Genomic DNA, 25,184 nt, shown 5'->3' with positions numbered 1-25,184 from the left:
AGAGGCCAAAATATAAGACAGAAATTTGGGTAAAGGAAACTGAGGCAGAAAATATAGATATTTTCACCTTCTAATACAGTTATGAAAAGATCAGTAAATAGGCTAAGCCAAATTAATTCAGGTAATGGAAGACACTGTTTTTTACAGGACCTCTATTTAACAACCAGCAGAAAGTGAAAGATAAGTGGATAAGATGGAAACTGGAAGGTGATGGAATATCACCCTGGGAATCTCTGTTTTTAATGCACTCCTGGTGATTTACTACACAAATCAGTTCCATCAAACTCCTCTCATTAGTGGCCATACTTTTGGAATCACTGGCTTGAGAATGTGGGATCTGACCTGCAGAAATGCTGAGCATGTGCAGCTGCTGGTGGGAGCTTGGTTTTGCATGTAAAAAATGCAACATCATACCAGACTTTTTGTCCCAAACTGGACACAGAGAACCAGAAAACAGTGTCACTTCGCCTCAATTTCTCAGCAAAATAGGAAACAGCAAATGTAAATCAAGGCAGTAGATCCTATGATGAATTAGAAGAAAATAAACCCCAGAAAAGCTGTGGCTTATCAACTGAGTAATATCCATCCTGTGCAGTGCAGGAGACAGAGAGACTGGGGAAGAAATAAGGATGAAAACAAAATGGAAATTTCATCAGGGTCACATTCAAGATAGGCAAGTAAGAGCTGCACAAACACCTTCATGCTGGTACTTCCTAACTTGTGAGCCTGTCATTTGGCAACTTTAATGCTTCAACATTTTTGTCCATGTGACATTAACACCATGAAATCTCACACACAGCAGTATTAATATCAAGACAGTAATAAAACTAACTTCAAAGATGACTTGTGAATAGCTGCAAACCCTACAAAAACCTCACAAATCAAGATGCAGTTCACTGGCAGAAAATAATACAAAAATTATGAAAGTATCAAAGTATATCACACTGAGAATAAAAATACACCCAGTTTAGCACTTGTGATATGTCACTTTCCTAAAATAACTTTTCTTCTGTAGAATGACTCCATTACAATGCATCCCAAAAAATAATGAGTTTATCATATACAGAAAATTCTTGGCAGAACAACCCAAATAAATCAAAATGGTTGATAATGTTAAACAGCTCCCCTCTTGTCCCCCCAAAACCACAGCAGTCGCTCATATTACTTATAAAATGATATGACAAACTGGCAGTTCCTTCAAGATCTCTTAAAATTCACTTAAGATAACAGAAAATATGATCAACTATTAATAGTCCAATTTATATTCATAATTTGGAATATAAGGCACCAAATCTCATCATTAACCAGGTCTTCTATATTGAGTTGCTAGAAAAACACCAGCAAGTCGTAATATTTCCATTACTAAAGCACTGTAATAAACAAACATAGGTGCAAGAAAAACACTACTGTATTCTCTTTTGACAAGGAACCAGAACTGGTCCTGAGGATACACACACAGATATAAGACTTCTCAATCAATTTCTCAGTTTAACAAAACTGTTAATCAAAGTCCAAATGTTAGTTCATGTGAATATCATATAAAATCATCAAAAGTTTTAAAGCTTTTTTAAAAACGTTTTATTTTGTTCATACATTAAAAAAAAAAGAGCTTCCTTAATCAGTAGGATGCAGCAAGTAAAATTAGCCCTATTCCCACAGTCTTGACTTTACTTACACTTCTATCATAATAATCCATTTCCTTTTTTTGTAATCCATCATGTAAGCTTTGGCACTACAGCAGTTAAAATGAAACTAGTGTCAAGACCCAGATTACAGGGTCCATTAAACAGTAATGAATCATTAAGGCTTGGTTGTCCACACTTGTTAAATAAAGTTATTTCAAACTGCAAGTGAATTGTACAAATCATCCAGAAGTACTAGCATTGTAGCAGAGTCTTCCAATTTAGGTTGCCAAAAAAGTAAAAACTTGTATCTTTGAGAGATTTTAAACTGCCATACACACTAAACTACTACAGCAATGCTCTTTTGGCCCAAGATCCCAAACATGCAGTAGAGGATACTTTTGGTTGGTTGGTTTTCTTCATGACTCTTTTAATGAACTGGGCTATGACCAGAGAGTTCATGTTTAGTATGACATCACACCATTAGCATTCCTCCTTCTCCTTTGCTTTTGTGAATAATGTGTTTACTACAAACTGAACAAAAGACACTGTGAGACAAAACCTTAGAAATAAACCAAGTCATTTATAAATGGAGCGATTTTCATCAGTTACTCTCATTTCACAATTGTTCTCCAAACAACTCCTTTCATATAAAAATTCTCTTGGTTAAACCATTTTCAGATGCTTCACTAATACTAATCAAACTTGACAGTGCCCAAGAAAGAGGAGAACCCTCAGATAACAGATCCAAAATAACAAATTTGCAGTCTGTGAGCTCTTCCTATTCCCCTTCCAAACTAAGGATTTTATAATAATGACAATTGTCATTAGTGAGCTACTTAAATTAAGTAGAGCTCCAGAAATTATTAACTCCTACCCTCGCTTTTCAAGATCTCCTTGGAACATGCTCTTGTGGCCTTTAGTTAGAAATGGTTTGGCAACACAAACTGCTGAAATGAGGATGTTACTTGATGGAAAGGGTACCAGAAAAACTTTGCTAGAATCTCAATAGCACAGAATTGCAAAGTGGAATCCTTTGTCCATACTTCTCTATTCATAATTTTTGACAGCACATAATGAAGATATGGTTTCTGAAATACTGTATCGAAACAGTTTTTCCAACCACAAAATAAGTTTGTCATTCACAAGACTGCAACACTCCAAGTAAAAAAGGCTGACTGCCTCCATAAGCACAAATGTGATGGAAATTAATATAATCAGGAATTGCAGAAACATTCCAGGTACATTTACCAGCTCATATCAATAATTCAGAGACCAAATTGATGATTATAATAGGTAAGGCTTTCTCCTTGGGTACTTTTTAGTGACTGATTTACTAGTGGAAACTATGGATTATTCAGTTAGCCTTTCTGTTTTATTACATAACACATATATTGAAGGTTTTCCAGGTACATTTTTCAGCTTTGTGAAAATGAAAAGATACATGGAAATGTGAAGAATTTTAAGAACCAGTAAGGAGGGAAGGTAAGAAAGTGTGCTTTTAACATTTATATGCAATGCTAACAAACTGAGACTTTTGAAACTGTCCTTTGCTGTAATCTTTTACTGCATCGTTGCTCATTTATAAGGAGCCCTTTATCTCTTCCTTGTCCAATTCTATCTGTAGAATCTGTGCGTACATATCTTCAAGCTTCACAATATCATGATCTCAGAACCTTTGCCACATGGATGGCAATGTTAAATAACTAGAACAGCACAGAAGAAAAATTTCCCAAATCTGTGTGCTGTACTCAGAAGACTGGCACAAAGGACAAAAATGGCCTAATAGAAATCACCAACAGGAATCTAAATGCTTTACTATTATTAGAAGAAATCAGTGATATAAAAATATGACTTCATACTATTCTGAAATAAAATTTACAAGTCTGATGTAGCTACAGAAATCAAGGGCATTTCAAATTGTATATCCAATTGCACATATGTAATTGATACATTCAGTCTCACAAGGCGTATTCTGCAGCAATGATTATGCTAAAAGCAGTTGGTTTTCACAAAGAACTGGAATCCATGACTCAACTTACTTCTTCCAGTCCTGTGCATATTTATTTTTTTAAAAATTCCTACCGTGTTTCTCAGCATTATGTCATGTAGCTTAGTAGTCTATCAATTAAAATCTATGATGACTACAAATAGTAAATATAACTTGAGAGAAGATCATACTATGTTGAATGGAAACAATGGTGTATGTTTTCATTTACTCATGTTCATGATTTCACATTGTCAAAATACAATTGCACAAGATGGTTATAGATCATCCCTATTCCAAACAGTCCAGTTGGAAAAAAGGAGAGGCTCACCAATTAACGGTGAACTTTGTAAACAATTTCAGCAGAAGCTTTTATTTTTATCTGCTTTTTTGTTTTGCTACAGAAATACCCTCCTCTTGCAAGATAATTATTTCAAGCCTGAAATTCTCTAATCAGGCCCTGAGGTTTTTCTTGGCAACTAGTAAAATCCTCCTAATTTAGGCAACTGTATTAGAAGTTACAATGAAACCCATAAAACACTTCACATATCAGAAGCCAAAGTTAAAATTAAGATGCAAAAATAATTTAGGAAAGACACCATATATATACTTCTTTGAAAGTTACAGAAGTTTTATGAGACCAAGATGAAAACAGTTATGCAACAAAAATAGAAATGTAATACAAGCAATATCCTCAAATCCTTTAATAAAATATATTGCATAAAATTTGACAAATAACAGTAATAGGCGTCTGTATCATCTCAAAATATCTCAAATGGGCAAATATATGTTGAAACCTCTACTCCTAGTCAGCTGTCAGTCTGTTTTAAATAATACAGTAGACCACCCCTAAAAATGCTATTTTAAGTAGCAATTGAGAAAAAAAATTAGTTGAAAAAAGCCAACCATCTACAAGATGCTCCATGACAGGCCCCACCACTACTACAGTACTCCAGCTGCCAAACACACTAATCTTTACCACATATAAAACAGATTTCCATTGACACTCTTTTGTGCTAATGTTTAATGTTTAGCTATACCAAACCTGAAAGATTTTATTAATACAGAATGTTATCCTGTGCATGACTGGCTTTACTAGTAATAAGCATTGCACTCATGTATTTGTCATTAAATTTGTCATTAAAAAGTAACGTGAAAAAAGTATTTAACATCCCTGTCCCCCATGACCAAATGAGATGTCTCCACAATTTTAACTAATTCTATCTGCTCTCTGTCCTCATCACTGGACTCAAATTCTCAGGAAAGCTACTTTTTCTCTTTTTATGGGACAAGAAACAAAACATTCTTCTGGGATCCATGAGCAGCAGCAGCTGGTTCCTCTTACCCTGGTACCACACAATCTCACTAAGAGCTCATAAGCTCTTCAACCAGATCTGCTAATTTTGCAAAGGCTCTTGAAGGTGTTTTATTATTCTCCTTGAGAGATTCTTTGTCTTGCCTTTCAGATTCACCTTGCTATTTTCACTGTGTGTGCAAAGCCCTGCTAGGATCAGGACCTGGTTTCAGGCAAGGCACCATCCCAGCTGAAGCTGTTAAGGTAGGTTCTCTGGATTTTGTCCAGAGCATACATTTACAAACACAAAATTTAACTGAAGTGAAAGATGAGCAAAATACCTCTTATTTTTCTTTGTTCTGGTTATGAAGAATCAATATTATGACCGTGATGAATTCAGTTCACTTTCAAAGGCTCATTTGTGGAATTTTCCAATACATGGGAAAAGCTTCCCTTTCTTTCAACTAAATAATTGATATTATTTCTGACACCAAGATATGCAGGAACAATATGGAAAGAAGGGATTATGAATTGCATTTTATATAAAAATAGGTCTTGAAACTGCAAGGCTCACACACGTGCTTTCACAAAGTCTGATGCAATCTGGACGCAAAGGTTTTCAGTTTTGTCCAGTTTCATTTTAAAAATTTATTCTTAGAGTCCAAATCTCCAAAACTTAAAACATTTGCCTACATAATTTCATTAGCATGTGCACTATTATTGCTGACACCACAGCTATCAGCAGCTATCAGCAATCTCTCTGTCTCTGAACAAAAATTAGTGAACATACAGGATGACTACATATGAAAATTTCCCCACCTGTGTATCCTTGTACTTTTCTTTTAAGTCCATGAGCCGGTGATAAGCTTTAATTGCTTCTGAAAACTCTCCAATGTCTGTACTGGTGAGAAGATAGTTCTCCCATATTTGCCAGTGCTCATAGTTGCACTTGAGAGCTTCTTGGAGGGTTCGAAATGCTTTGATCCTAATCAATAATAAAATAATAATATAAATTATTACAGAAGATTTCTACACTAAAATCAGTTGGCACAGCATCAACAAAAAAACTGCTTATTTTAAAAAATCGTATTTAGGACACAGTGCCATGCAAAAGCTATTGCTTGTAATTTACAATACTGATCACTCCTTAATCTCTCTTGCAAACTATTTTGTATTAGTTCATACACAACAGTACACTCTGTAATTCGAACTAGGTAACTTCTCTTAGCTCTTGTAATTTATTTTTTTTTACAAAAGCGTATCATAATTTTGCCATCTATGTCAATATTTTCCTTTCCAAATTTTTAACTGGAGCCATGAGAAAATCTTACACATACTGCAGTTGTAACACACATTAAAAAATTAAAAATCACTGAATTAATGATAGATGCAGAATGGTATTGACTTATTTAATCACACACACTTTTTAATCACCTTTATTTTAAACATTTGCACATGGCAAACATGCATATCCATTGCACAGAAGCCCATCATTTTCAAACATTTTTATCCTTAGGTCAGCTGAAAGGTTTACTTACACCTTTCTGATCCCTGATGCTGTGCTGCTCAGTACAAATGTGTCAGAATGGCCCCAAACACTACCAGGGTCCTTCTCCAATCTGACCCATCTCATACTGACAGGAGACAGTGTTATGGAATAAAGCTAGACAGCACAATACCTATAAAATCATCATCAAGTTACAAAGCATCTTTAGTTTTTCATATGCATCCACTGCAGTCAACTCTTGACCATTTCCTTAGGGGAGCAGTAATGCCATCCTCAGATAACAACATGCCATCTGAAACGTGTTGGTGAGGTTTGCGAGTTTACTGTTTAAAGCCTTAAACATACTACAAAAAGTTGCAATAAATTTGATACTTTAAAATAACCCTGCTAGAGAACTGGAATGATACCTTTCTTTCTAAGAGACTGAAGTTGGACAGTCACACTCTCAGTTGGACAGTCATGATACGTAAAAAACCACAAAGGAATGGATTCCTTTAAATTAAGACTTGAAATGGAGCTTTCCTAAGCTTCTTTGGTAAGGCATAATGATATATCTCTTTTTAATAAATACCATATAAAGATGGCCTGTTATCAAAATATGCAGTTCACTTGCTCTATGTTGCTTGACTAAGTTGTTAAAAGTGTTTTCTCTAAAGAAAGACAGCCCAAAGAAACTGTTGGTTGAGTTTTAAAAAGAGAGTCCAAGAGAGTATAAACACAAGCCAAGACAATGTAATATCTAAGTAGTTGATCAGGCCATTAGAAGTTTGAAATAGCTTGGTCAGGGAAACATGTAAATAACTACCAATCTAATGCCATGATATTAAGAGTTATCAAATACATAAGAGAGTGGACTGATAGAGCAAAATTATTTAAGAAGAACAGGTCATTTGGCATAGTTAGAGCAGAACAGTCCACATGCAAGATCTTTCCATATCCACTCCCCTTTTCTCTCTCTTCTGATATATTGATAGATGTGATGCTGATGAATAAATGTGCAAAGAGTTGAGTTTTCTCCTGTTAACAATCTCACTAAGGGATTTCAGACCCTGATTTTACTAGATTAAATTAGAAAATAACACAGTCCTGTTCCTTCTGTGGATTTTGCTACAATGGAAGTTGGGATCTGCCACAGCTCTCTGACAGTATTGTTTCTGCAACTGCTCTCCACCATCTGCAGGGTTAGTCTGTATCATCTCCCCTACCTTCCTGAAAATTAATAAGCTATCAGGAGGGCAGATGCCAGTAAGATGGAAATGTAGTTAAGATACCGAAGGGATGGGATGGAAATAGTATTCCACAAATCATCATGCTTGCTATGTAATAAAATCCTCTAGATTCTCAAAACAAATCCCCTGTGTATTTAACCAATCACAAAATGATGGATTATCCTTAACCAGTTAAGTGAATTCATACCCAGATAGGAAACAGTAGGCAGTACAAATGCATTATCTGGTCTTGGAAACCAGGAATCTTTCATACAAAGGACAGAGGGCCAGTCCCAGTTTATTCTGAGAAATGTGAGACCTAGATTTCAAAGACCTCCTGGCACACAGAGTAGTTTTTCTGGTAAACAAAAGCATGGAGTCTGCTTTCATCACAATTAATTTTTCTGGAGGAAATTCAGAATACACAAAACTTGTGGAGTCTTAAAAAGCAAACAACCCCAAAAATCAACAAGACCCCTGTCCTTTGGGTGTTAGCAAGTTGCTTGCATACACTTTTCAAAAAAATGTACTTATGCTATATTTGCCTGTTGTGTGAGACTCTGCCAAGCCTTGGCCAAATTCACAATCTATGAGTGAGCCTGAATTAAAAGCCTGTTTGGCGTAAAGCCGGTTTTTTGAGGGAGTGAAAGAAAGCTGTTAACCTAAATATCTTTCTTTTGTTTTCCTTCTTTTTAAATCCTCACTCCACTTACTTTTTCTTCTGGCAGGCTTGAAAAATAAGAATTTATGTATCCCCACACAAATTATTTAAGTGTACTGCTACAGATACTCTCTGTTTTGAGAGAGAGTTAAACTAGCTCACACATAGTCTTGACCTATAAGTGACTACACAAATAATCAAAGAAGTTGCTATTCCACAGCAAGTACAGGCCACACTTGGCTATCAACACGTAATACTCACTTAAAATTTACTGGACATTGAGTCCTATCTCACATGATTCTGTAGGAAAAAAGCTCAGTAACATGGCGCCATTTATAACTTTTGCTACCGTATCAAATAGGTTACAAGTTTTGTATGTGCTTAGCATATTAGATCACAAGAATAGATTAAGAATAATAAAATTAAACCAGTAAGCTGAAACGAATCACTCAGTAGTTTCTCAGCCTTGTAGCAGATTAACAGACAGAAAATTATTTTGATTAAAAATACTTTTATGAAACAAGCATAAGCTAGTACACTGAGCATCTGACATTTTGAATTGTGTGGAAAAGAAGGAGCAACGACCACATGAATTGCACATACTCAAGGCACTGCTAAAGACAAAAGGAACTACTGAAAAGTTAAAACAAGCTCTTGCTTTCTATTACTTTTTAGCCTTGTATAGTTATTCTAACACTTCATTTTCTCCTCCCTCCTGCTCCCATTGACATATCTATCTCCTAAGTCCATATTGCTTCTCACTTTTCCTATGTATGTTTATAAATTTACACTTTAATGCAAGCTTACTATTCTTTCTCTCTTTTGTTACTTTGCCTCCTGACTATGTAACCAGAGTGATGTCAGATTTCAAGTAAGGTTTTTAAAAATAGTTTATCTTATTCTTTTGTTTCATTCTTTGGTAACAAGTTATAATGTGAAAATTCTTAAATATCAAATTCTTACACGTAAACTTTTATTACATTGCATTGATATAAAAAAATACAAAATAAGAGTGGCAGTCCACTTAGGTCAAAGCTTCTTTTATGAATCATTAGTTTTGAGGGAGAAGAATAAGCCAGCTAGCATGTGTGCAGAACACCATCTCCTTTTGTATAACAAAACCAAACTGCCTGGTTTTCCCTTAAATCTACTAAGGAAAATATCCTATGAAATTACGATAGGTCTCAATATATTGTTTGCTTGAAATGGGCCTATCTTCTTAACTTCACGCTCAAAGTAGTTTTTATTATTCATCTTTATTATGAATATTTTGCACTGGTTGTACTTACTGTATCATAGATACCTCTAACAACAAAAAAGTGTAGAGAGAGGCTGCTACTTGTATAAAGTTACAAAATTATTTCCTCTAAAATAAAATAGTTACCAGTGATCCAGCTTGAGAGAGAGAACTGAAGGGCAAAGAACTGCAAAATATGAGTTAAGCATCTTATAATAATAAAAAAACTCCATGTCAAAAAAAGGGAACTATAGTTATTTGTTTTGGAAACAATGTCTTCTAATTCTTTTGAAGTACTTACTTCTGTTTTAATCTGATATAAGCAGTTGATAAATTGTTCCAGGCCTCAGCATTCTGTAATGATAAAAGGAGAAGTACCAAAAAATTTATTCACTTACATTGTGTTTACTTTATAAAAATACATAAGTGAAACTACTGCCAAACATCATTGATTTTGCTAACCACACATATTGACAGAAACCTTCTACATGGCAGTTAAAATACTGCATTGAAGTATAAATTATTATATTAAAATTGAAATACATAAATATTTGACTACATCAGCAAGAATCAGGTATATAAATATCAATTAACTGCCTTGGGGTTGCAATACACTAAGTCAGCTCTTGCCTTCAGTCCCAGCTGTAAACAAGCATGCTCTTGTGGAATCTAGCTGGAATGGCTGGAAAGGTCAGTGCTCCCCCAGCAGCTCATCACTTCTCACTAGCTGGAAGCTACTTCAACTGCACCACTCTGTTACTGGACAGAAGTGACCTGATGTCCCCTAACACACCTCAGGTAAAACCAGCAGAGACGAGCAGAGATGATTCCTGCCCTTTGCCTGACACTGCTGTAAATGTGAAACCCCATCACTGAATTCAGCAAAGTGACAACTGGAAATGATTTGAAGACTAGAGTCTGAGCACTGCAATGAAATGTACTCCATACTGAAGGCTATCCCGAGGCTTAAGGAGCATTTTATTCATGCTGGGAAACCTTTCTGAGATTTAATTCATGAAAATGGTCACTACATTGCTACAGCTGCAGATGTATAAAGACAGGTTTTGCCTCCAACCGAGAGCCAGCCCAGCACCTTTTACTCATAAAAATCCACCGCTTAACCCATTGAGAAGTCAGCTGGCTCATATGAATACAATTAAATACAGACCCTAGAGAGATAAGTGAACCCAGTGTTAATATCTACTTGGAAGTAAATTTACTGCACTGAACAACAACAAAAAAAACAATATATAAAGTAAGAATTCCATTGATGTCTATATGTACATTTTTTCCCCTAAGGAAGTTATTGCGTTTTATAATAAAGAAAAAAAAATACTCTGTCACCTCTCATTGCTTTCTCATTCTTTTCTCCAAGAGAAAAGAATGAGTAACAACAGTTTCTATTGAGTAGATGGCATTAACTCTAAGCAAGCAACAAGCTGACAGTCAGGCCTTCTGGCAAAAGTATTGTCAGTGTATTTCTCAGGTAATTCAGCTGTCACCTTCACTGTCTCAATGCACATTCAAACTACAGTATTGTACACATGCATGCCCTGCATCCTGAAAAAATGGCTGAGCTCCATTCTCCCTGTGCTCCTGAAACATACAGTTACAAATTTATTGTCACATGTAAACTTGACCTTTTTTTTCAGGAGAATTTGATTAGTTAGAGGACTAAATATTTTAATATAATTTTTGTTTTCTCTCTTTTTATCTCTCCTCACAATTTAGTCAGTCCCATTTGTCTGTTTTAGCAATGTGTGCAAGCATAAAGGATTTTTTCAAATATATTTTAACATTCACACACTCATACTTGGACAAAGTTACGTACTGGGTAAGTATTTTTATGATGCCTTATGACAAAAATATATCCTTCATGAAGAAGCTTAATTTATTCAAAGGGCTAAGGTTTAAACAAGTTTTTCATTATTGCTTTGCTTGTTTATAATGAAAACATCCTTGCTGCTTTTAGATAAGCCATCTGAATAGTTTGTTCAAAAGTACATACATCTGGTTCCAATGTGACACAGCGCTGAAATGCTTTGGCAGCACCTTCGTAGCCTTCTAAAGCAATGTATGCACAGCCCAAGGAAAACCATACACCTAGCTGGAGAGAAAACATTAATGGTTACCTACATAAACGGATACTTCAGCACAAGATAAATAATTTGCCCTGGGAGAACACACAACTCATTTTGATTTTTACCCATCTTCAGCTATGCTAGTATTGTACTGGAAAAAATAGTATCCTGTACGCTGATTACAGAAAAACTTTAGGTTTGAAGTTTTAATAAATATGGATAAACAAAGGTGTTGACTGCATGAAGATCACTTAACCATTTGTGAAGTGCTCTTTAACAGTCCATTTTCATTTACAGAACAAAGTGATAGCTACTTAGAGGTCTGCATATTTTGCTTTCATTTGTGAAAAATCCCCATTCACTTTATACTACTACAATTAGGTCAAATGATACACTAGGAAATGTTTTTCAAGATAATCACATTTAACAAAATACATCTCAAATGACCAAACAGGCTCCTTCTCTTGTCAGAACACTGACCTTCTCAAGTTTCTATCACAATGTTTAGAGATAGAAATGTACTTAAATAACACCTTGCACAGAGAACAGAACTTTACCAGTTCAGTAATCTTGCATTTAAAGTCTTTACTTGTTACAACCAAATACCTCTCATCAATAAGGATTCAACCAGGGAGGAGAGCTCAGCACCTCCCTTCTCCATTGCCCCTTCTCAGGGAGCTGTGGAGAGCAATGAGGTCACGTCTCAACTTCTTTTTCTCCAAATTAGACAAGCCTGCTCCACTCAGGATGTTCCTTCCAGTCAGCCCTTTTTCCAGCTTTGTAGACTTCCTTTGGATGCTTTAAGGACCTTCACATATTTCTGAAATTGTGGGGCCCCAAACTGCACACAGTGCTCAAGGTGAGAACTGCAGACAGCAGGGTAATACCTCCTTTTGACCTGCTGGTTGTGCTGTGTTTGATGCATCCCAGGATTCACTGCCCTCTTGGCTGCCAGGGCTCACTGCTGGCTCACACAGAACTGCTGTCCAGTGGTATGATGCATGGGAATGGTACTAAGCTGCACCAGCGGAGGTTTAGTTTGGACATTTAGAAGCATTTCCTTACCTAGAGGGCAGTTAGACACTGGAACAAATCTTCCTAGAGGTGGTTGATGCCTTAAGGCTGTTAAGTGTTTAATAGGCCTGTGGTCAATGCCCTTAAAAATGTGCTTTAACTTGGTCAGCCCTGAACTGGTCAGCAGTTGGACCAGGTGATCATTGTAGGTCCCTTCCAATTGAAATAGTCTACTATTCTACTGCGGTTCTACTCTAAATAGTATCACATAATGGCATAAATTACAGCAAAAAACATTTTCATACAGCAAGTTCCTGATTTGCCACATGGTTAATTCTCAAAGAGCTGCAAGCAAACCAGTATTACCTTTTATAAAAGTTTCATAATTCAGAAAATGATTAAGCCCTAAGTACATTAACAGAACATTTTCTGACAGCATTATGCTTTTTAAATGCATGCAGTCAAAACAAAACAGGATCTTTTATAAGGTGTTGCAAAATCAGTCCTACTACTCTATTGCAATAAATTCAGCCATTTCTCCATTCTATATGCCAAGGTTAAAAAAAACCCCAGGTTTTTCTTGGGAAGTTTTTTGAGAGGGAAAGAGGTGGGGCAGAGGAAAATGGAAAAACAGGTTACATTAACTCCATATCACACAACAACACATTACTTCTTGAGGTGTCTGCTTAATTTTTATATTCTCTTGTGTTTTGGGTACTAGTTCTGAAGCAACTAACTCTGATAATTCAGGTTCTCCTTAGGAAATTGTAACAAATATTTAACCACAAAAACATTACCTAAATTTTTTTAAATCAGGGATTTTACAGGGTTGAGGATGACGCTGTTGGTTCATACACAAGCAGCTTTTACCTCTACAGACTAACTGCAAACTGTAGCAAACATTCTTACAGTTCTCTCCACTTCAAACTCATTTTCCTGTCTCTAAAATTCAACTTATATCTGCTTATATCTGACTTAACTGCTATAAAATTTATAGTTATTCTGCTTCAAAGCTTAGATCCCAGAATACAAACAGATGACATTGATCTTTGTCAGACCTGGCACCCGTGGGCAATCTAATCTTCATGACACTGAGAAAAGAAAGGAATAAACCTGACAATAAAGATATCCTTTTGCTTATGAGGGGTGTAAGTGGATGGCCCATTCCTGGAACATGTGGATAAATAGGCGAAGATAGAATTAGCAACGACATCTGGGCTGGGCAAACGTGAAAACCTTCTTCTCAGCATTGTCAACCTGTCACTTTCATGATTCATAAACTCATCAATCAAGGAAGAAATTCCACATGAAGAGAAAACTATGTTTCTCAAATTTCAGAGGGCAATCCTAATAGTAAATAACCACACAGTCAATCTAATTTTTAAGGCTCTCTTGTCCACCAGCACTCCCCACACGGCTGCTACCTCATTAACTCTCCTTATATTCTTTTTAGGTCAGTAACTTCTGGACAGGAAAAGCAGGGGCAGAGACTGGAGTGATCAAGCATGAAATTGAAGGTTAGTTCCAACTTTATAGCTCAGGATACAAGTTAAACAGTGTTTCTGTAGAGCCTGAGAGGAAAAACAGTCATTGCATGTCTTATAAAGCTAATGAGCAACAGTAGCACAGTCTCACTTCTGAACGGTGCAGGTTTCACCACTGGAGAACTGACTGTGCGAGCTCTTTGACCTCTGGAATTGTTTGTCAAGCCTTGCAAGATGCTCACAGTGAAAGTAGAAGAGAAATGTGTCTGTCATTAACAGAAATGTGTCTGTGTACTAGAACAAACAATTCTGTGAGCAGCAGTGCTAATGAACACAAGTTTCAGGTATATTTGAACTGCAAGGCTTTCATGTCTTTGTGGATTGCCCAAAAACTGATAGAGCGACTGCTTATATAGCTTATACACCTCAAAGACCTCAACCACACTTGAGTGGCTGGCTAAAAAATACACAAGATTAAAGGAGGGTTGAGCGAGAATGATTTTATTCATTACATATTTTGGGGAATCACTTGATGCAGTCAAAAAAATCTCTTCCTTCAGAAAGGTTTCTAATAACCACAAAAAATTAGAATTTCTTTGTAACAGGGAGTCTTTGTTTACCTGATAAATTATTCACAATTCTGGGAACAAGTGAATAATTTAATTAATTATTATTTTCCTTGCGGTAAAGTCCTTGCATTTAGAATCAGTTTAGAATCCACTCTGCTTTTGACCCACAAGAAACTCTAGAATAGCAAACAATTCATCTCTGCAGTCACAGAATACAGACAGAATTTAGGAGACAGCTATGTCAATCTGCACTATCTAGCTGCTCAATCTGTTTGTTTGAAACAATTCAACTGAATCTTAAAAAGAGCTTCCTAAGCAACAAGAGGAGGAAATGTTCACTTTCCTATATGGACTGGCCTATTTTTCTTGGATTTCCTTTCATTCTAAACTTCCTTTGGAAAGGACACAAAATAAAAAAGCATTTCAGCAGAATATTTCTCAGTTTTGAGCCCTGTAGGCCATCTCCTGAAGCCCTTTATTATCTGGAAGTCCTCTTGATCTAAATAAAATTCCTATCTGAGTAATATATATTTTGCTGGCATTTTTGTTCATTTTACTTTCCATTCTAAAGATGTTTATAAGTTATCTGGAGTTCATCTGAATAAGACTCTGATTTATTGGAATAAAATACGTCAGCGAAATAGAAAAAAAGCTTAATGAAAGTTACTTGAAAGGCTGGAGGCATTTAAAATTTTTTCTAAAGCAAACGTCCAGTTAGTCACATGGAACTCAAAACAGCAGCTTCAGCCGTGCTCTTTGAGGGGCAAAGAACAAAAGAAGGAATATCCTGCTTTTGCATGGACCTAGAAATGGCTATGAGGAGCACAATTTATATACATAAACAACCACAAAGTTTTTTTTAACTTCTGAAGACCTTCCACAGGGTGAACCTTATTGGGATGGGATCTAGTGGCTGAGAAACTGAAACAAGATTACAAAAGCTGTCTGCAGAATAGCTTGCAAAGATCAGCAAGAGAAACCAGCCTCATCAAGAGAACTCTTTCCACTGTGGTTTCAATTTTGATGCATTGTTGTACTAAAAGCTATTGTCATCACAAGCATAACACAGTGTTTCTCAGTGACTCCAGAATAAGTCAGACCAGAACACTCAAAAAACATTTCTGTGAAATACAGAGATGAGAATTCATAACTCAAAGCCAGAGCAAACTCAGAGAGGGTGAAGGGAAACTTTCATTAAAATCTGCATTCCTCTTGTAACTGTTTTGCTTTGTAACTTGTTCATAATTTATTTCATGGTAATTATTAATTTCCAATGGCTTCATCTCTTTGAAATTTCTTTTAAAGAGCTCTACAGGCAAAGATTTACCTGCATGCAAAAGGATGTCTTCATTTCATACTACCATTTTAAGCCAGTCTTCCAAGCACATGGTGAAAATTTTGCTAAGAATAGTGATAAACTCTTATTTTGCTAACTGCCCAGAACTGTCTTTTAAAGAAGTATCATCATGCAAAACTGAACGTACAAACTAAAACCAAAGCCGTATATGCATAATTTCCCAACCTGCATAGGGTTGATCTGCACTGAACGTTCAAAGCACTCCACACACTCCCTGAATTCCCGGTTGCGGAGGTGCAGGAGGCCTTTGGAGCGCTGGGCGCGGGCGCTGCGGTGCCTGGAAAGCTCCCAGGCCTTGTCGTAATACTGGTGGTCTTTAAGAACATCACCAAGCAAACAATACAATCCCGGTGTTTCCTTCTTCTCCAACTCCCGCCTGAGTATTTCTTCTGCCTGTTAAAGAGAAATCAACACATAATGAGACCATTTATTTTCAGTTAATTACCTACCTGAACAAATACTGCTTTAGCACCTTGCAATCATCAGCTGGAGATTAAGAAGTAGGGCTAGTGAGGAAATGGTACCTTCATCCAACACAGCACCAAAGAAAAAGATCTGGTTCCAAAGTGACGTTCAAAAAATATTTCAACATAATATGGTGGCTTTTGGTTTAACACATCAAGGGAAATTAAACCATATAAACAAGAAAGAGCTTACTCTTTTCTTTATATCTTAGGCATGCATTCTGTCCCAAGAACAAATATCAGTCCTGGACATCAAACCTACACCTAATTCACAGCAATGAAGTATCTGCAATTCTAGAAGTTTATCATTTTTTTACATGTCCTAGTAAGTACTCCTGCAATGACTCTCCTTCCCTTTTCTCTAATTGCTCTTTTCTAAAAAAAATTATTTCCATTCTATTGTGTCTCACATTGACTTTCATACCGTCAGTTGCGGAAATGCCATGCTTTTATGTAAGATGCAGAAATTGTAAATTTATCTAAATGTTTGAAATAAAATATATTTGAAATATATACAGCTTTATGAAAAAGAAGACACAGGCTGTGTCTTCCAGACGTCTGTTATGGGCTGTAAGAAAATTTCAAAAGCTATTTTTCTCAGGGCCACTAACCTTTGCTTTAACAATAAAACTATTGTTTCACTTTTAAACAAGAGATAGTCTGCTTTCTGTGGCTTTTTGAGAAGATAAATACACTGGACAAATGATCAGTTGTTCAGACAGAACTGTTACCTCAGTCTCCCACTGCAAAAACGTAACATACACAATTCAGATCACTGTAATTTTTCCTCTTAGAAAAGATCTACTTGAACCATCTAAACCAAGAAAGATCCAACACTGCCTGCCACAGAATTAAAGTTCAACATTGTAACTCCAGTCATTTTTCTATCATAGCTCCTTTACCTAAAAGAAAACCTGATATCATCTCTGCATCTAAATTATTACTGCTTTTCTTGCATAAGAATTGCTTTCTTTGACCTTCAGATGATCTTTAGAGAAGCAAAGTTTTTTACTCCAATCAGTAAAATTCATCAAACCTATGTGAAAATCATCTTTAAAAATGCTTGGTTTACCTTGTTTTGAAATATTTAATGCATAGCAATTTTAGCATCTCATTCTTACTATTATTTTTGTAAAGCAACAGTAAAATCTACAAATATTTGAGGAGCACAAGTGTGAAGAAGAGTTTAGATTTCTAGAAGAATATTAAAATTAGCAAAAATAGAATCCCATTAAGAAGAAAATTGGTGGCAAATTATTAGGAAAATAACTTCATGCCAAGTGTTTTTAAGTGCCTGTGAAGCAGTTCTCTAAAAAAAGCCAAAGAAACCATTTTTTAACATTTAGAATTAGCCCAGCCAAAGCAGTAGAAAAATCTTGCCTAACTAGAAGACTGTACTTACAGAATCCTCGAGCGGTTTAGTTTGGAAGGGAATTTCAGTATCATCTAATTCCAGCCCCATTGCCACGAGCAGGGACACTTTCCATGAGACCAGGTTAGTCAAAGCCCCATTCAGCCTGGCTTCCAGGGATTTGGTTAAAGTGCAGTTTACTTACTCTTAACTACCTCCATTAGTTGCTATAACATATTAATAACAGGTATTACATAAGAATTTTCTCTTTTAGAGTAGAGAGGGCTGACTTTTTGCAGTAACCACATTAGACACCAAAAGATAAGGTGGGGTTTTTTTTCCCATTCACACTAAGAAACAAGACTGAAATGTTGCTGTATAAGGAGATACGAGGTGAAAAGTGCACTGCAAGATGCATCTCCACCACTTCCTCTGCAGGGCACTCCCCAGCTCAGATTGCTATCATGTGGCAAAGCCTAGACTGGAAAAACAACGACTCACTAATGGTGTTTCACATTTAAGAGCATAAAAACATCATGTTCTGGTCTAAGCTTACAAGAATTCATTGCCAACATAAATACTTCAGCACATAGATAAAACAGAGAATTAAATAAGCAGAAGTCTGACTTTTTTCTTCCTCTGATTAGCTATCTGATCACCTCTGTGGCATGTTGCAAACATTTTTATTACTTAAATCTTTAAAGACTAGTACAAAGATCAAACTAAAAGAAAACCCCTGTGTTATCAAAATATTTGCCTTCTACAAAACCAGATTAAAACTCTAAAACTGGATTTCTCATTTTGCCTAGGATTTTGTGGGGGTGGAAAAAAGAAAGAAAGAGAAAAATCCTTTCTCCTAACTTTGTGGTAAAGTCTTTTCAAAAAATCGCATTTAATCTTTGCTAAGAGCCCTGCTTCTGCAAAAACAAATCTTTCCTTAATAACAAATATTTTTAAAAATGTATCACAGTGCATGTAATATAAGTAAAAGAAATACAGCCACTAGAGATTTATTCTTACTCATTAAAGGGATAGTAATTATTAATAAGCATGTTTATAACTAAAAGTTATAACTAAATTCAGAAAGATATGATATAAAAATTATCAATTAAAATATAACTTTTTAAAAAAAAGAAGCTGTATAGTCCTTACTGACTGAATCAGGTGCATTTATAACAACAGTGGTTTTTCACAGCACAGTCTGCACCAGAGTGGATGGAATTCAATACTAATCTCAAAAGTCAAGTGATTTAAACACAAGAAAGATTTAGGCTCTTATCTTGTCTTTTAAACTACTATGAGTGGTATGGGAATTAGGCAACACTTCACAAAAATGTCCAATCAGTAAAGAGGGGCCTAGTTTAAACAAGAGGCGGTGCCTTTTCATTACTCACTATGCAGACTCCTGCACACCAAGTTCACGATTCATCCTGCATCTGGCTTCCCAACCCTAAACTTCCACTTGCCATCCCATTCATGTGTTCTCATATTTTAATTTTACATATTTCCTGAAAGACCCTATTAGCCTCACTTTTCACTGATCTAGCAGTTCTACTATTTTACAAGTAATTCCTTTGCTTGTTCAAAGTATTTCCTAAAAAGTAATTTTTCTGCTTGCACATAATTTGCTTGGCTAACAGAGAAGTAGCATGAAGAAGCAGAAGAGAGGAACATGGAAAAAGGCAGTGAGAGAAAAGGAAAGCTCTCTGGTTTTCATTTCATGTTCCCTGTAATTTCATGTGAGACCCTGGGCGACACATTGCCTCCTCTTTCCTAGCTTTGTAACGACATATAGGAACGCTTACCTGCCTCCTGAGACTGTTACTATATATAGTGGAAATTAATCAAGTTCTTGAATGAGCTCATGCACTAATCAGTGTAGTACTGCTTCACATCTGGGAAGCCAGACCTGACTTTAAAGCTGGGCTTTTGAGATCTTGCCATAATTGTGTTTCCTCACTCAAATGCTTTGAGGTATCTGTGTCATGCGAGACACGAAAAATAACCCTGTAGAACATGGTTTGCTGGGATATGTTGGTCTAAAACCAGACTCTGTATCATGCTGTATACTCTCATGAGATGATGGAATGGAGATAGGGCTGAAAACAGGCTGTTGTAAGATGCAATATCCATCTGATGTCAACTGGCAGATCTCACTAACCTTATCAAAGGTCAGCAGCTACCATGTTACAGAGCTTTTGCAAGGGAGAAGGCCTTAATTCAAGCGAGAGAACTGAAAAGTCGAATCTCTGGTTCACCCTTTCTTTTTCTTTTAACAGTGAAATAGTACCATTGTTAGGTGGAAGAGACCTCTTACACCTCAGACAGAGCTGTCCAATGTTAATAATACTCTTGAGACCTCTGGGTACTTCTCACAGTTAAAAGAAGGGAGATGAGCACTTGTCAACACCAGTTCTCACTACACACAGAGATGTCTCCTTTTGCAACAAGTCTGTTAAAGGGATACAATGAGTAAAATACTTCAGTGAGAAAGCCACAGCAACTATCAATATACTGCGCATTCAGGTTTTATAATAGCTTTTTCTCCTTGTTCTGAGCCATTTAGCTCATTGCTTGGCACTCTATTACTTTCCTGTTGACTTATGTAATAATATTATTTCCTACTACTTTCGTTCAGGCTATAAAACAAATTAATATAGAGCCATATCTAGTAACAGTAACAAATCCTCGACAAAGTTTGCTAAATATTGGTGACATCTTACTCTGCAAAATTTGTACTGCTACATGGCCCTGTTATAACCAAATGAATTATGTATTTTCTAACAGCACAATGTGGAGCTTCACATGGCCTTATCTACATGCTCTGTTTCTTTATCAGCAGATAATTCCAAAACAGGAGGAAACTTACTTTCATGTGTAAGTACTCATCACATTGGTATTGATGATATTTAGCAGTTTTATTAGATTTTTCAGGATTTAAATTCAGGTTTTCTATATAAAAGCATTTGTGAATGAAAAACACTCAGAAGTTTATTAAAAAGATTTTGTTCTTTTGCACAGATATATGCTAAGCTCATTAATGATTTGAACATCTAGTGGCCAACATACTACTCCAGTAGATTTTTGTTCATTTCTACAAAAAAAACTACCAGGTTTAAAAACATCAAAACACTTTTGGTAAATATGAGCAGTTCACACTCCAAACACTTTGCAATAAAGAGCACAGATATTCATTCCCCTTGGTGAACAGCTACATGTTTCTAATTTTCTGTCTTTTTTGGTCCAAAACTAGCTTTCTTCCAGCAATTCTGTTATTTCATACTTACACAGCATTTTCTCTTTTTCAAAGCACAGCACAATCCCTCATTCTGAAAGCATTTCTAAGCAGTTTCCTGTGTCAGATATCCTGTCCTATTCTCTGAGTGCCATTTTCATAACTCCCTAAGGGCAGTTTGTGAATGTAACTAGGACAGAATGCATTTCCAGGAAATGGAAAATACTGACCTCTATTTCTACACTGTACTGAGAAGATTGTGATATTAGCATGCTACCCCCAAGGCATGCATAATGTGGCACAGAATTTGCCAGCAAGACATATCTGTCAGTTTATAATGAACAAAATCTAGGCTTTGGTGCATGACTATTAGAAAAAAACATGTAAGTATAAGGCATTCTGCTTTTTTTCTTTTAATTGAAATATATATCTCTAGTAAGCTTAAATTATGTTACAGCATAGTCTTCGTGCTTGTGGTACCGTAAAGGCACATGTACATCCACACATTCAATGCTACCATACACCAAACAGAGGGAAAGGAAGGGAAAAAAAAGAAAAACCCCTATTTTTGTCTGAAATTGGGTATTTCTGAATGTCTATATAAATTCTGAAAACACTGCTTGATAGTATAACTTCCTGCCACAGCCTGTGTGAGAGTTGGCACCAGAAAGAGAGCACAGTTAAAGTTACATACAAGTAGGCATTGCTTCCAGGTAGGACTTTCTAAAATCTTCCTACCATTGCTCTAATAGTAAAAGCAAAATAATCAACAATAGGAAGGCTATTAATATAGCCTGTCACCAGCAATTTTAAAGAGTTATGTCACTGATATGCAGAGTTAGGTGATGGCTTTTAATTGTTTTTGGAACTGATCACACACAGTGGTAGCAATGCTAAAGAAATGATGGAAGAGTTCAGGAAAACATCAACACAGACTTAACAAGAAGTCTTTTAATCTTACATCACTTCTTGTCTCAAGTGTTTGATTCTGTAATTTGAATATGTTAACATTAGGCAATTACATACATCAAACACTGATTAACACTCTATTTAAAGTGTTTTTAAAAACTACAGCTAATAGTTTGAAATCAAGTGGGAAAGAAAATTAATATCCCCTCCAGACAAAGTTTCAAGACTCCATTATGAATGACTGCTACAGCTTTCCTGAAATGCCCATACTGTTGTTTATCCATAGTAGTTAATTCAATTATCCTTGAATATTTTCAAGGATCACTATCACAATCTTCTTTGCATCTCAAGTTGCTTCTTATTTACCAACTTCTATTTCATGTGGCTATTACTCCAAGTCAATTCTTTTAGCATTCACAGGTTATGACAAGCTCTTATGTGCTGATTTTTCCTAAACAGAATTTCCTGTAGAAACAAGTGTCATTAGTGATTTGCCAGCCAAAGCCAGACAGTCCTTCACCTTTCAAATGCCATTTCAAGATGGGATCTCAGCTACATGAAACATTTTTCTTACCTTTCCATGTTGTCCTGCTCTTTCATAGCAGATTACTGCATCTTCCCACATTTCCAGCTCCTCGAATATTTGTAAGGCAGAGCTGGTGCATCCCAGCTCAAAGAGTAAGTTTGCAAGCTGGCGCTGGAAAGATAAGAAATTCCAGGTAACTGAAAGTAGCAAATAATGCCTACAATTTAAAAAGATGTTAGAGGCATTTCTGACATCAACAAGAAGCAGACAGATAATACAGAATTATTCTCCTGAAACTTCAGGTCGGAGCCTCAAACAGTGTATATACCTCAAAAACCCCCCATCAACTGAATAAAAATTGTTGTGCTTTGAACAATTTAACAATATAATGCAAAAATAGAAATGGACATGGCAAGAATGAATTGACAGAGATGAACTTCCAGCCTTTAAATGAGGGCCACGTGGCTGGAGAACATCTGCAGCAGGATGTTGGGAATGCTGACTGGGAAACAGAGGCCAAAGAAGGGAATTAAAGCCCCTTCTAGCAATGCTTTGTCACAGTAATCTGCACCTGAGGAGAAACAAAGATGGAGAGAAAGGCTCTGATACAATTCTGTCCAGCAGCTGTGAGAAATCACTGTCCCAAACAGCCACTGCCAAAGGGTGTTGGTTTTTACACAAACCAACATTGAATTTGAGTTTAGGTTCAACTCCCTAGTTGAGTTTTCCTCACAGTTCAGTCAGCCTCTTTGTTATTTCAAATTCAGCTATTATTTCAGTGTAGTAATGAAAATAAATGAGTAATGTCTTCAATTCAAAAACAAACATGGCATGTTTTCATGACTTTGAAAAGTCATCTTTGGTCTTTATTTTTTAAGAGAAGATGAACCTTTGAAGTAAGGGTAACATGCACTATGTGTGACAGATAGACAAATAGGTTTGAAAAATAAATGGGAGCATTCTGTGTATGGACAGCTACTTATGCCCCACATAGTTAACCTCTGCGGTAGCCTTGGTGATCCTGAATGGACTCCATGAAATTCATATGTTATGAACCTATCTTTATTGGCTTGGGTTCAGTATCTGTTGCAAATCCAAGGAGTTACTAGAGCGGAGCAGACTAGTAGTAAAAAAAAATTAACACCTGGCTACAATTCTTTGATCTAAATATGTAACAAACTCTGAAAACCTCTTTGTTAGCTTGATATTAATCACTTAGGAAAAAAGTTTTGTCATTGTCTAAAACTAAATCTCATTAATGTTTAATTAAATTTGCTCAGTTATATTTGGTAAAATTTATATATGCAATGTGTCTTCATTACTATGACTAGAAGATCGAGTCATCTTTCATTATAAATCCTTATTATAGCATTTCTATCTTTGGCTTAGAAAACTGGCTTGGATTGAAAATGCCACTCTGACAACTGGAAATGAAAACCATATTTGATGGTTATATTGCAAGTGCCTGTTGAAAGGTTATGTAGCAAATCTTGAGAATGCTCGGAGGAGATATGACTGGTTAAAAAAACATTTCTAATCTCACAAGCAGCGAGATTAGAAATCAAAAAGGAATAAAACACCATTAAAAGTAAACTAACATGAATACCTTTGGAGGTATGCAATGTTAACAATTTTCTTGAGTTTGTTAAATGCAGCATCATCAGATAAGACTTAAGTGTGTAGATTTCTGTTCTAGGAAATGAAAATGAAGAGTGTAGTTATGCGTATAAAAAAATTCTGTCAGTACTAGTAGAAGAGGGGACTATCTCAAAAGAAAAGCTTTCTCAGCTCAAGTTCTTCAGTGTACTATTGACTTCCAACCTGTCTGATTTCACCATGATAACTTCCCAAAGTGAACTTTAAAAGACAAGAAAGATGCAGTAACAGCAGCATAAATAAACCAGTAATAAAAGGTAAGACAGCGGCAAGTTTATTTTAATAGGAAATATGTTTGAAGTTTGCAAGTTTTAGTCTACTTTGCACTGGAGGAAAAAGGAAAGTAAACAAGAATTGCACTAAAAATCAATTACTCCTGTGCATGTCAGAGGAAGACATCTGAAAGCAGAGCACTTTAGTACTTGACTTCTCTCCAGAAACACTTGGTGTATGTTCAGTTATGCCTTTATTTCTACAGGGTTTCAACTCAAAGTCGCATCACACTCACTTGACTTTGGTGTGATGCCACAACAAAAATAACCACTACTGACTTAAGTAAAGATTGAAATGGGATTGTTTCATACCTGTATGGCCCAATGTGGAGGCACCTGACAACAGTAGAAAATCTTCATGCGTTCAGACACCGATGTATTTGTATTTTCAAACTGGTCTGCAAGTGCCTGTAAATGCAAAGTATATCCTGATTTAGTATTTACTCAGACTTAATCAACCTAAACCGCTCATAAATTCAAAGTATTCAGAATTCTAGGCATTTTTTATATACTGGAGAAATAATAATCTATAATCAATACCAGGAGTAAGAATCAAATTTACAATCCCAAGTAAACACTAGCAGAGTCAAACTGCATCAACTATTGTAGTGACTCTGCCTAATGCATTTCAGTCCTTAAGCTAGTTTTCCCCTAAGACAGAATTGATGTGCTTTAGGCATGACATTTCTTGTTTAAAGAAGAAAGACAAACATATTAAAGTGGACCATGGTTTTGGAAACAGTTCTAATA

The 25,184-nt window shown here is 36.0% G+C and overlaps 1 protein-coding gene across 1 annotated transcript in view; it reads right to left on the bottom strand.

Moving 5' to 3' along the window:
• TTC27 (tetratricopeptide repeat domain 27) overlaps positions 1 to 25,184 on the bottom strand; it is a 113,006-nt gene that overhangs the window by 7,871 nt on the left and 79,951 nt on the right. Inside the window, exons 11-16 of the mRNA XM_030945058.1 lie at positions 24,747 to 24,842; positions 22,555 to 22,677; positions 16,187 to 16,414; positions 11,525 to 11,623; positions 9,818 to 9,870; positions 5,723 to 5,888 (exon numbers count right to left, since the gene is read on the bottom strand). Coding sequence (XP_030800918.1) covers positions 5,723 to 5,888; positions 9,818 to 9,870; positions 11,525 to 11,623; positions 16,187 to 16,414; positions 22,555 to 22,677; positions 24,747 to 24,842 — 765 coding nt within the window. The remainder of the gene's footprint in view (positions 1 to 5,722; positions 5,889 to 9,817; positions 9,871 to 11,524; positions 11,624 to 16,186; positions 16,415 to 22,554; positions 22,678 to 24,746; positions 24,843 to 25,184) is intronic.

The sequence above is a fragment of the Camarhynchus parvulus genome, chromosome 3 (assembly GCF_901933205.1).
Source record: "Camarhynchus parvulus chromosome 3, STF_HiC, whole genome shotgun sequence".
NCBI classification, from domain to species: domain Eukaryota; kingdom Metazoa; phylum Chordata; class Aves; order Passeriformes; family Thraupidae; genus Camarhynchus; species Camarhynchus parvulus.
This window is presented reverse-complemented; position numbering and strand designations above follow the sequence as displayed.